Genomic DNA, 12,823 nt, shown 5'->3' on the forward strand with positions numbered 1-12,823 from the left:
TGTGAAGATATGTATTTCATTTTTAATAGATAGCAATACATTTTTGCTTTGAATAAAAATCAGTGAATTTATAAATAAAGCACTTCCTTAAGGGAGGCTTGCAGAAAAACCTAGTACTATCCATAATTTCAAAGTCCAGTTCTAAACATAAAAGTAATCTATTCAAAAAAAAAAGTTTGGCCAGGTGCAGTGGCTCACGCCTGTAATCCCAGCAAGTTGGAAGGCCTAGGTTTCTTCTGACTGGTAACATCTGAGGTCAGGAGTTCAAGACCAGCCTGGCCAACATGGGGAAACCCCTTCTCTACTAAAAATACAAAAATTAGCTGGGTGTGGTGGTGGAGGTGCCTGTAGTCCCAGGTACTCAGGAGGCTGAGGTAGGAGGATCACTTGGAGGTGGAGGTTACAATGAGCTGAGATTGCACCACTGTACTCCAGACTGGGCGATAGAGGGAGACTCCGTCTCAAAAAAAAAAAAGAAAAAGAAAAGAAAAAGAAAAAAAATACTTCTATGCAAACATTAGGCTAAAATCTCTAGGCTATTAAATACTACTCTATTTCACTAAATGGTTAATAACTACTTTAAAATTTCTATTTATTGCAAAAGTTTGTGCAGGTTCTCTTTTTTAAATATTAAACATTAAGTATTCAAGACGTTGAAAGGTTAAACAATCAACTGAAATATAGTTACCTGGAAGGAAATAGAAAAAAACATAAAGGAGTGAGGTTCTCAAAAATGGTTTTAACTATGAAAATTTTGATTAAGAAAGAAAAATTATTTATTTAATAACTGTTCCTTTAAGATGATTGTCATGCTTTTCAAAATCATTTAACTTTAGAAAATCACTATATTTTCATTTAGGTTTTAAAAGGTATATAAAAAACCTATTACTATAAAGTCATATCACTCAATAAAATTCTGAGTCTAATTTGTTTTAGGAAGGACACATTAAATAAAGGCATTTGAAATAAGAAAAAATACTCTTGACTCTTCAACTATTAAGTTAAAATTTAAGTGTGGACATTAATTTTTATTTTAATTCACACTATTTTAGTCTTAAATTTTTTAGATTTCTCCTGAGTGATGTCTAAAAATTTAATCTTTTCTTACTTATTGTGCACCTGCATGCTGGAAAGCAACTATGCTAGTTCCTACATATCTATATATTAATTTTATAAGTAAGTTACTGGGGTTCACCTTCTTATAGCCTATCTTATACCAGTAGAAAAGTAAATGTAATACACCTATGTTGTATATCCATATTTAATATCCAACTTGGTTTTTTTCTATGACTTAAAAACTAAGGATACTTCATGTTTAATAAAATTACTCATTTTTGTTGTTTGTAGTTAAATATACTATCACAGTAATATGATAATACATGCATAAATTTAAAATCCACCACCATTAGTTAAGAAACATAAAAAAGCCTTTCAGTATGTTTTATTATGATGCTAAGCACAGAATATGGTAAAAATTTCAAAATAAGCAACATAGCAACTGATGAAGGGAATAAATTCTTAAGTACAAGGCTTCAAAGGTTGATCTCTAGAATGTTAGGATCTGAGATCTGATAACTTATTCCTCCCCACACTTCCTTTTATAGACAAATATATAAAAGTCAGTTTTTTTCTTCTTGGGGGCAGGGAAAAAAACCCATATCTAATGGAAAAATAATGAAACACTTTAAACTGGCACACATTTCTGTCACATTCTTAGAAAAATTATTATAAAGTACAGTATCTTCTCTGTATTGATAAATGAAAGCATTTCATTGTTAAACTAGTATCAGAATACGAGTTACAATGAAAACTGGAATATAATGCCACATTATTCCACGTGTTACTAAAGTCAGAGGTACAAATGTGTTCATGGGTCAAGACTTCACGATTGAACCATTGATTTTGCCAGCAAATAAATCTCTATGCATAGCTATACATGCTAGCCAATATGCTAACATGAAAACAAGGGTGCAATATGAAATATTAAATGGGTATGTTTTGTTCACATAACAATTTATATAATGAAGATGTTTCCTAAAGTATCATTTACTGTTACAGTATTCCCAGTCAAAATAATTTTTTATGCTACGCTCTTAATGTAACTCAATATTTATACTGTTAAATATTTTAAAAGTTTTAATGTTCCAAATCTATCTCAATTTTTGATATCTTTGACCTTCGATTCATTCTTTGCTCCACTCCTATTGACCATCCAGAACACGTCACTCCTCTTTTACATGTTTGTTAACCCACAAATATTAAAAATAGCTATTACATCCCTCTTGCCCACCAACATCCACCCGAGGCTATTCTTCCCCAGGCTAAACAGATACATTTCCATAAGTGTTTCCTCCTGAGTTCTAATTATCACACCCTCCTGGTTTTCTATTCTTAAATAGCGCCAAATAATTGAGATTTGCTCTCAATATTAAATTTCTCTTACTTTACTCTGCCCTGAATATCTATCCTGTACTTTGTTCTATGTACCATACTTCAACCAGAATCACAAGAGGTTGCACCTGTCACTAGGAAAGTTAAAATTTTAAAGTACCAGTCAATTTTTTAGTATGGTATAAATACCTCCATCTTTGCTTCATATATCCATACACAATGAATTCTGAATTTTGAAGTATAAATAGAATTTGTACTTTAAAAATTACATAGGTTGGCAGTTTTTATGCAAAAAAGCATTAAATACCAAAAAAGCAACCAGACCCAAGACCAAGTTGTCATCACTTACTATGTTGACAGTACAAAAATGTCATGAGATTCTTATTCCTTCAAATCACCATTTTAGCATGATAAATTATTTCACATAATCTAAAGAATGAAAGCATGAGATGATCATCTAATAGTAATTGGTATCTAGACTACAAGATTTTGGTATTATCACCTTCATTTACCTCTCCCCCTGTTTTTATGCACATAACAATTATAAAATAGCTGGGCCCGGTGGCTCACGCCTGTAATCCTAGCACTTTGGGGGGTCGAGGTGGGCGGATCACCTGAGGTCTGGAGTTTGAGACCAGCCTGACCAACATGGAGAAATCCTGTCTCTACTAAAAATACGAAATTAGTCGGGTGTGGTGGCACATGCCTGTAATCCCAGCTACTCAGGAGACTGAGGCAGAAGATTCGCATGAACCCAGGAGGTGGAGGTTGCAGTGAGCCAAGATCGTGGCATTGCACTCCAGCCTGGGCAACAAGAGCGAAACTCCATCTCAAAAAAATAAAAATAAAATAAATAAAATAAAAATACCAGAATCATTTCTAAACATAAGATAGTCATTTATAACATGGATTCTCTAAAAGCATTTAGGAAAATGGTTAAAGTTTTAGCTATGATTAGCAAAAGCAAGGAAGTTCTTGTCTTTTAAGTTACACACCTGAGATTCGCTGATTTTTTTTTTTTTTTTTTTTTTTTTTAAGACAAGTCTTGCTCTGTCGCCCAGGTTGGAGTGTACAGGTGAGATCTTGACTCACTGCAACCTCCACCTCCCAGCTTCAAGCGACAAGTAGCTGGGACTACAGGCATGTGCCACCACGCCTGGCTAATTTTTATATTTTTAGTAGATATGGGGTTTCACCATGTTCGTCAGGCTAGTCTCGAACTCCTGACCTCAGGTGGTGCACCTGCCTCGGCCTCCCAGAGTGCTGGGATTACAGGCATGAGCCACCGTGCCTGGCCTGAAAATTTTAACTAAATAAATGTGGTACATGCTGATAAGCATGAAATGAATATTTGAACATTTATTGAGTTTCTAGGGATGATACTTAAGGAAAATAAGTCCTAAACAAGTCCAAAATCCAAGAAAGCCATGGAGGGAATCCTCTAGTTCAATGCTGTGAACCAGAAACCTCTTCAGGCCTAAGTTTTCTCATCTTCAGAGCAAAGGGAAATAATTTCTACCCCGCAAGAGTGTTAAGAGAAATAAATGAAATAATCTGTTATATGGGAAATAATCCATAAATTTAGATCCCTTTCTTGCCTCTTCCCCAACTTCTAACTTGAGGGCTTGCAGGTATTACCTCTTCTTCCTAGTGTTCCAGAAAACAGAATTCCTAAAATGTCCGTCCCTAGGATTATTTCTATGAGTTTCAGAAATAATTTCCTTTTTGGAAATGTCTCAACTTTCTATGGAATAGCATTCAATAGACAAAATACTGGTAGTATCCATCAGTAGGCTTTGTTTGATCAGAAACAGATATTATCAACATTCTAAGTTTTCAATATAATGATAATATGCTGTTAGACTTATTGTCAGTAAACACAAAGAACTGTTATGAATTCAGTATTTTCCTGTTGATAAAATTCCTCCTTGAGAAATATTAGAACCTCATATATTTTACACACTAGAGTCCTATTACATTACCATCCCATTGTTTTTATATCCATGTCATTGGAATGTATTATTGACATGAGAAAATCATGTGTGTGTGGTTTTTAAAAAAACCTGTCTGGATGATGTCCAAGAAGATGGTAACGAATCTGGAGTTAAGGGAAGGCTACAAAAGTGAGACTCTTGAATGTTTCAGTATTTTAGGATCATCATTATCCTGGAAAAGTTTTTTGTTCCTCAAATGGCTTCTTATCCCTTTGATCAAACACATTGCCTTCAACAGTTAAATCCTAACATTTTGAGACAATATGATCTGACTGTTTTAGTGACCAAAGGAGCTTCAAAAAGTAGGAGGTAGAGATGCTAGAATCCAAACATATACAACACAATAGTCAGTCAGGCACTGGAAAGAGACTGAGAGCAAAAAGCATCACTGCATTGATGATATACTACCATTTTTTCAAGAACGTAAAAAAGTTTTGCTATAAACTATAAGATTATAATTGTAAGATTGCTGTGCACATCGTTTTAGGCTACATAAATACACAACTAAAAAATCCAAATGTCTATTTACTAAGATCAAAGAAATGCTGCCAGAAGGCTTCCATCCACTGCTGAAGATCTTCTCTATTGTCAACTGCAAAAATCTGAGTTATAGCTTGTCCAGGAACAGGATTGATGACAGAGAAACTATGGATTCTTTTCTTGGCATCCTTATCCATTGCCCGGATTCTGGTTTCCTAAAATTTAAGAAAAACAGTGGGGTTTTGCATGAGAAAATTTCTGTAATGATCAAACAAATGTTTTATTGCTTAGCGACCATATTTACACCTGATGTAACCATGATCTTATTGCTCATCATTTGAAATTTAAAACATGTAATTTTGAGAATTTTTTATATTCAAACTCCAATCTAGAAGGTTTTTAAAAAAGAATGCCTTATATAAAAAAACGTGAATGATGTCTTAAAGTATGCTATATATAGCACTTATGCTAAATTACATGAGATTAAAACATAACCCCTGTTTTGATCTATCTCAGTTTAAGTGGAAGTTTGCTGTCTTTTATATACATCTTAAAATTTCCAATAAAACAAGTACAGCATGTCATAACTGTAATGTGGATTATACATTAACTATATTTCAAATTAATAAAATAATCAGTAAAGTATGTTTCCTATTCTAATCTTCATGCATAATATCTAGTGCTATTAGTTAAAGCAGTAAAACCATAACTTAGTGTTTACTGTAGCAAAAGTTAGGTTTTCCTCATTAACATTTATTTTGTATGTAACATTCATTTACAAAGTTCATAGCTAAAGATCCATAAAGTAATATAATCTTATAGTTAAAATTAGTTTTAAAGTGCTAAGTACAAGACTACCACAAACGCAATGGTTTCATTCACGCTGACAGTCTAAACCTTTTTTTCTGAGTGATACTAGATATGCTATTATGATGACACTTATTGATTCTACACTTAGAAGATTCTGAGAAGTCTATTCCCAAGTCACACACAGGCACAGCCATGCCACATGGTAAGTTAGCAACTACATGTGGTTTTAACAAGGAATATTGGGGGATAAAGTCTGTACTAGAACTATCTATTGCACAAAGATAGAGATTTGATGCCTAGATAATGATTCATTTACACTATTCTAGGGCAATGCTGTCTGGTAGAAATACAATGTGAGCCACGTATGTAATTGAAAATTTTCTAAAAACCATGATAAGTAAAAAGAAACTGCTGAAATTAATTTAATGATGTATTTCACGTAACTCAGCATATCTGAAATATGTTGAAGGCTTTCATACTAAGCCTTCAAAATCCAGTTTGTATTTTACACTTACAGCACCTCTCGATCTGGATCAGCCACATTGTAAGTGTCTAACAGTCACTACGGGATAGTGGCTACTGCACTGCACACAGTGGTTCAAGAGAATCATGGTTAAGCCTACAGTAATGTGTGACAAGAATATTTTGGCTGGTAGTAATAAAAGCTGATTAAGAATAGAAAGAAATTCTTCACTGAGTAAAGTGTGAAGAGAGGCTATACAGTCACACACCAAAACCTACATATACATATAATGTGGATATTATGTGGTCATTACAGAAGTAGCAGGGTTAGGAAGAAAAGCTATCCATTCCCTGAAAAATGGATAAATACCGGCAGGTGAACACCATATATACTACGCAAGGAATTCCTTTCTGAAAGAATAAATTCTTATTTAAAAACCACAGGGGAAAAATGTATGTTGTATAAAGAGCAACATAACTTTGAACCTTTAGAGTATCACAAAATATAACAATAGTCAACCATGTTAGAGACAGTCTATCCTGTCACTGAAGAAATCTAGGAATGTGAGTGTCTTTAGAGGGCTGTAATGGGACTTATGCCCAGTATCTTGATTTTATCATAATAGAGTCTTTTTACACTTCTATGGCTTGGTAATAAACTTCATGAATTAATTCCTTTAAGTAAGTATTTTTATTATGTAACAGATTTTGCCCTAAATGGTATCCTTGGAGCTCAAAGATGCACCTAATCATCCACTGTAAATATAAAGCTTATTTATAAGCTTTGTTTTAGCTTATAGCTAGCAGAGAATGACTTAAGCTCTAGGAAGAATCTTTGATATGCTACTCTTATCAGACTAATCAAAGGTTAAATCATAGTGGGGGAAAACCCTCTATTGTTGTATTACAAAATAAAAAGTATTCTTGTTACTGAAATCGTGCTTCCCTCCACCAATTCCATTTTAATAAACATTTCTGACTACTTTTTGTATAAAGGATTAAAGTGGATTCAATTTTTAAATAAGGGAAATTTGATTTTTATCGATGAATTTGGATATTTTTACCAAGGTTTCATTTCAAATGAAACCACTACATAGAAAATCTGATGAACTCAATCATTTATATCCTTCTAAGAGAATATAATGCAAAAATATATAAATACTACTGTATATACTCCATTAATTCTGGTAGCCATAAATATCGCTACATTTTTAAAACATGAGAGGTTTTTAAAAGGTGCAAATGAAATGCAGAATTTGAATTAACTTCTATATGTTATTATCCAAAATAATTTAATGGAAAACTTTTAACCAAAAAATCGCATGTCGAAGAAAAAGTGATTAATACAAGTAAAGTTTCTCAGCGTGTCAGACAGTTCATGCAAGTTGTTTTTTCAGTGTGGGAAAATATCTACAATAGTGCTCAGGTCTTCAATTCTCAAAAAAGGGAGCGATTAGAAAACACTAAGGTGAATTTTAGGACTGTTATTTATGGGTTTATGTGTCTACATAAGGGAAGTATCTCCTCTTAGGGTATGAAAACAAGGAACTTGGTAATTCCCTGCCTCCCCCCATATTTCTGCCACCTAAAATATTGCCTAGTAGTCAGTAAATGGCTAAAAAATATTTAAAGAATAAATAAATGAAATAGGAAAAGAACAACTCAAATAATGATTTAAAAATTTTGTACCGAAAGGCCCAGATCCTGGAAATAATCTCCAATCCAATTCTTTATGAGGAAGCATGTTCTCTGAGAAGTATTCTATTAAGCCCAGAGTTTTCCTGTATTGTTTTTGCTAATCTCAAAACTTTAATTATCTAGGAGGTTTTATAGTCAACTTTCCTTGATTTGTAAATAGATTTGAGATTATTCACTGTGAAATTTTAATCTGTAGCTGGGTTTGCTTTTTGTCAGTCTGCAATTTTTCACTCCATGAGATGGTGGTGTTACTTAGAGAATGCCAAGTGAAATCAATAAAAACATAATCTGGGAAGTCAATTTTGTAATAAAACAAAAACTCTAAAGTCACAGGGAAGTTTCATTTAGGTTTTAAAAATTATTATTTTGAATTAAAACTGTACTTCCTTTCACCTCTTCATTTCCATGTACATGGAAAATTACTAGAACAGGACTAGATTTATAAATTATGTTCCTTTTGATGATACAACCCTAAAAAATGCACCCAGATTATGGTCTCTAAATACTCTTTACTACAAAAAGGAAACAGAGCTTTTTGAAGAAATGACTGACCCTCAGCCTGGGCCAGGAAATGTATAAGATGATTCTGGAACATCTTGTCCTATCAGAAATCTAAGATTCCTAGGGTTACGTCAAAAGGATTCAAGAGTCAACTCTAAGGGGCTTCTACCAGTCAAACATTGGACAATTAGAACATCGATTAGAATAGCAATGGCAATGGACAGACACATGACATATCTTTTAAATCCAAAAATTCATAATGATATTTAAACACTAACTCATTGGTCACCTGTGAAAGACGGTAGGAAACTATCTCATTATTTTGGTAACTGACATATAAATGGGAAAAAACAAACAAGCAAACAAACAAACAAAAAAAACCCAAGCACGTATCCTGTCTTCCCTGTAAGAATTGTACTTCAGGTAACCAAAGAGCTGATGAAGTAGAGACATTCCAGCTATAAGCAATGCAAAAATGCTACCGGTTTGCAATCCTTAATGAAATAAAGGATCTAAAAGATGCTCATCAGTGGTTGTTAAAATGAGTGGAAGACCTAGATATATGATATGCTTCTCGATGAAAGTATATGACCCTTCCTAAAATGTATTCTTACTAATCAATGAACAAATCTGAATATGATCCAAAAATGTAAGAAAAAAGGCAGGCTGGGTGCGGTGGCTCATGCCAGTAATCCCAGCACTTTTGGAGGCGGAGGCAGGTGGATCACCTGAGGTTAGGAGTTCGAGACCAGTCTGATCAATGTTGAGAAACCCCATCTCTACTAAAAATACAAAATTAGCTGGGCATGGTGGCGCATGCCTGTAATCCCAGCTACTCGAGGGAGGCTGAGGTAGGAGAACCGCTTGAACCTGGGAGGCAGAGGCTGCAACGAGCTGAGATCGCACCATTACTCTCCAGCCTGGGCAACACGAGCGAAACTCCATCTCAAAAAAAAAGAAAAAGAAAAGAAAAATGGCAACCCAGGGATGCAACTAGAAAAATCCAGACTATGGAAAAACCCTGTGGGATAAAGTATCAATTTCTTCAGCAAATACATTGTGCATGGTGTGTGTGTGTGTGAAGGGGGGAGTTTGAGGTGTGAGTAAACATAAGCCAACATATTCATTATTATTATTATTAGTAGTAGTAAACTTTTAAGTTCAGGGGTACAAGTGCAGGTTTGTTACATAGGTAAACTTGTGTCACGGGGGTCTGTTGTAAAGATTATTTAATCACCCAGGTATTAAGCCTAGTAACCATTAGTTATTTTTCCTGATCCTCTCCCTCTTCCCACCCTCCATACTCTCCGATAGGCCTCAGAGTGTGTTGTTCCCCTCTATGTGTCCATGTGTTCTCATCATTTAGCTCTCACTTATAAGTGAGACCATGTGGTATTTGGTTTTCTGTTGCTGTGTTAGTTTGCTAAGGATAATGATCTCCAGAATGATTTATATTCCTTTGGGTATATACCCAGTAATGGGATTGCTGGGTCGAATGGTATTTGTCTTTAGGTCTTTGAGGAATCAACACACTGTCTTTCACAATGGCTGAACTAATTTACACCCCCACCAACAATGTATAAGCATTCCTTTTTCTAAAGAGACTTAAAAGACCTAATCAATCAACCATAATATGTGGCCCTTATTTGGATCCTAACTCAAAAAACTTAAAAAAATTGAGACTGGGGATTTTAAAGACTGCCTGGATTTTTGATGATATATTAACTACACATAATTATATCTACATATGACAACTTATATATAAAAGCATAAATTTTCTTAAGGGTGATAACTGGAATATTTACAAGCAAAATGATATGGTCTCTAGGATTTGCTTCAAAATATATGTAATGTGGGGGCAATGTGTGAGAGTACAAATGGGTTCATCTACACTATTCTATGTATAAATTACCTTGAATTTTTTTCCAAAGCAAACAATTAAAAAATAAAATACAAACACAAAAACCAAAGTCAGTCTATTATTAATGCCTCTTTCTTGTCTGTAATGCAGATAATATTTCACATCTTCCTTACAAACATGCTGTAAAGACAAATGAGTTATTTGAAAAGTGCTTCATCTGAAGTCCTGTTAATCAGGAATGAAGACAAAATGTTGGTGCTAAGAACAAGTTTTAGACTTTATATACACTCTACTGACAAAAAAGGATACCTTCACATATATGACAAGGAATGTTTGAAATATGTAATCCATAGCTATAAGTTAAACCAGCCATGAAGTATGATTAGTATCAGTTTAATATAATTATTTTAAATTTATATTAATTAAATCAGATGTAAACTCCAACAGGAAAATGTTTGAAAAATTAATTTTGTTATATTTACTTTAAAAAATCTGAATAGTTGATATGATTAGATATTAAGGAAACTAACATAACTGGATTAAAATCCCATGTGCTTCATAATAATTTTGCTTTCTAGGGTCTATGATAAATATAATAGTTAAAAAGTATTTTCAAAACAATTTAACCAAGGTCTACTATAGTAAGTAGTGTTATTGACTTGTTTAGTACAGATTTTATTAAAATGAATGATGTATATAATATTTAAAACAAGAAAAGGCTTGATCTCAAAGACTCACACTTTTTTTTTTTAACCATCACACTCCTCACCCTATTGACAATAGATAAAGCTTTGGTTAACAAAATGCTTTCTATAATGTGTAGGAAATTCAGTTAAGTACCTGTTATTGAGAATGTCTTGCTCAAGAACATTCTTGTGAAGTTTTCTGAATTTGAAGCAATCGCTTTGAAGTAAATCACCCTTGCAAATTTGGATTGAAAATAGGAGGGGAAAAGCTTTTAGGCTTTTCTTCCCTTAATGTGACTATTTCCACAGACGGCTCCCTATGAAAATTAATGAACTAACTTAGCCTTACAGGAAATGCCATTTAGAAGGACAAGAATTATAGCTTGAGAACAGATCCTGTGATCTAAATAACAGAACTATTATTTATATACCTTAGCAACCGTGAAATTTATGTTTTCAAACAATTTTTAAAGTAGCATTAAGGAAAATTATTTTCATGAGAAAAGAAGACAACCAAAGGACAAAAAAACTCTGATTTGTATTTAATGTTTAACATTATTAAGCTTAAAGATCTTAGAGACCAACCATTAGAAATATACTAAAAACTAAAAGAGAAACACTATTCTTTTTTCTTGAGACGGAGTCTTACTCTGTCGCCCAGGCTGGAGTGCAGTGGTATGATTTCAGTTCACTGCAACCTCTGCCTCCCAAGTTCAAGAGAGTCTCCTGCCTCCGACTCCCCAGTAACTGGGACTACAGGTGTGTGCCAACATGCCTAATTTTTTGTATTTTTAGTAGAGATGGGGTTTCATCCTGTTGGCCACGATGGTCTCGATCTCCTGATCTCGTGATCCGCCCATGTTGGCCTCCCAAAGTGCTGGGATTACAGGCGTGAGCTACCGCGCCCAGCTGAGAAACACTATTCTTAAAAGTTTTATTTGATCCTTACCTGCTGTATCAGAAAATACCAAACTGGTTTTTATCCTTTATTTTAGAATACATTGTTCAAGACCACCCTGGGCAACATGGTGAAACTCCATCTCTACTTTAAAAAAAAAAAAAAAAAAAATTCTGGGGTAATTAAAACTTTTAGGTAAATAATAGTTACAGGTCAGTAGCTATCCATTTTGTAGGCACTACCAACAGGGTACACAGAAAACTTCAAAAATTAGCTGAGCACGTTGGTGGGTGCCTATAATCCCAGCTACTCGGGAGGCTGAGGCAGGACAATAGCTTGAACCCAGGAGACGGAGGTTGCAGTGAGCCAAGATCGTGCCACTGCAATCCAGCCTGGGCGACAGAGCAAGACTCCATCTCAAAAATAAATAAATAGTTAAAAAAAAAAAAAAAAAAAAGAATATACTAAAAAGCTGGGTGTGGTGGCTCATACTTGTAATCCCAGCACTTTGGGAGGCTGAGGCAGGCAGATTGCTTGAGCCCAGGAGTTTGAGACCAGTCTGGGTAACATGGTGAAACCCTGTCTTTACAAAAAATATAAAAATTAGCTAGGTGTGGTGGCATGTACCTGTAGTCCCAGCTACTAGGGAGGTTAAGGAGGGAGGATCCCTTGTGTCTGGGAGGTGTAGGCTGCAGTGAGCTGTGATGGCACCATTGCACTCCAGCCTGAGTGACAGGGCCAGACCCTGTCTCAAACAAACAAACAAAAAACCAAAAAGAAAATGCTAATAGCATGTCTCCCTTACAAATCTGCAAGGTAAGAAAAACAATCAAAACATCTACCTTAGAAATTAAAAACCAAGTAATTTAAAACATTGAATAGATTAAACACCTATGAATTTATCACTATATGAGACAGTGAAGGTAGGGCAGGGAGGAAGATAACACTCACCTGCTACCCCTGGAGAGATAATATCAGCTCCAATATGTATTACCAATACCAGTGCAACACCCATACATGAGACCAACTTCTTACCCTGAAA

The 12,823-nt window shown here is 34.4% G+C and overlaps 1 protein-coding gene across 7 annotated transcripts in view; it reads right to left on the minus strand.

Annotated features, from left to right (window-relative positions):
* LOC105466167 (rhotekin 2) overlaps window positions 1-12,823 on the minus strand; it is a 95,612-nt gene that overhangs the window by 19,468 nt on the left and 63,321 nt on the right. For all 7 annotated transcript variants that reach the window (XM_071069613.1, XM_071069611.1, XM_011715145.3 and 4 more), the window contains one exon: window positions 4,915-5,080. In XM_071069613.1, coding sequence (XP_070925714.1) covers window positions 4,915-5,080 — 166 coding nt within the window. The remainder of the gene's footprint in view (window positions 1-4,914; window positions 5,081-12,823) is intronic.

The sequence above is a fragment of the Macaca nemestrina genome, chromosome 9 (genome assembly GCF_043159975.1).
Source record: "Macaca nemestrina isolate mMacNem1 chromosome 9, mMacNem.hap1, whole genome shotgun sequence".
Taxonomy (NCBI): Eukaryota; Metazoa; Chordata; class Mammalia; order Primates; family Cercopithecidae; genus Macaca; species Macaca nemestrina.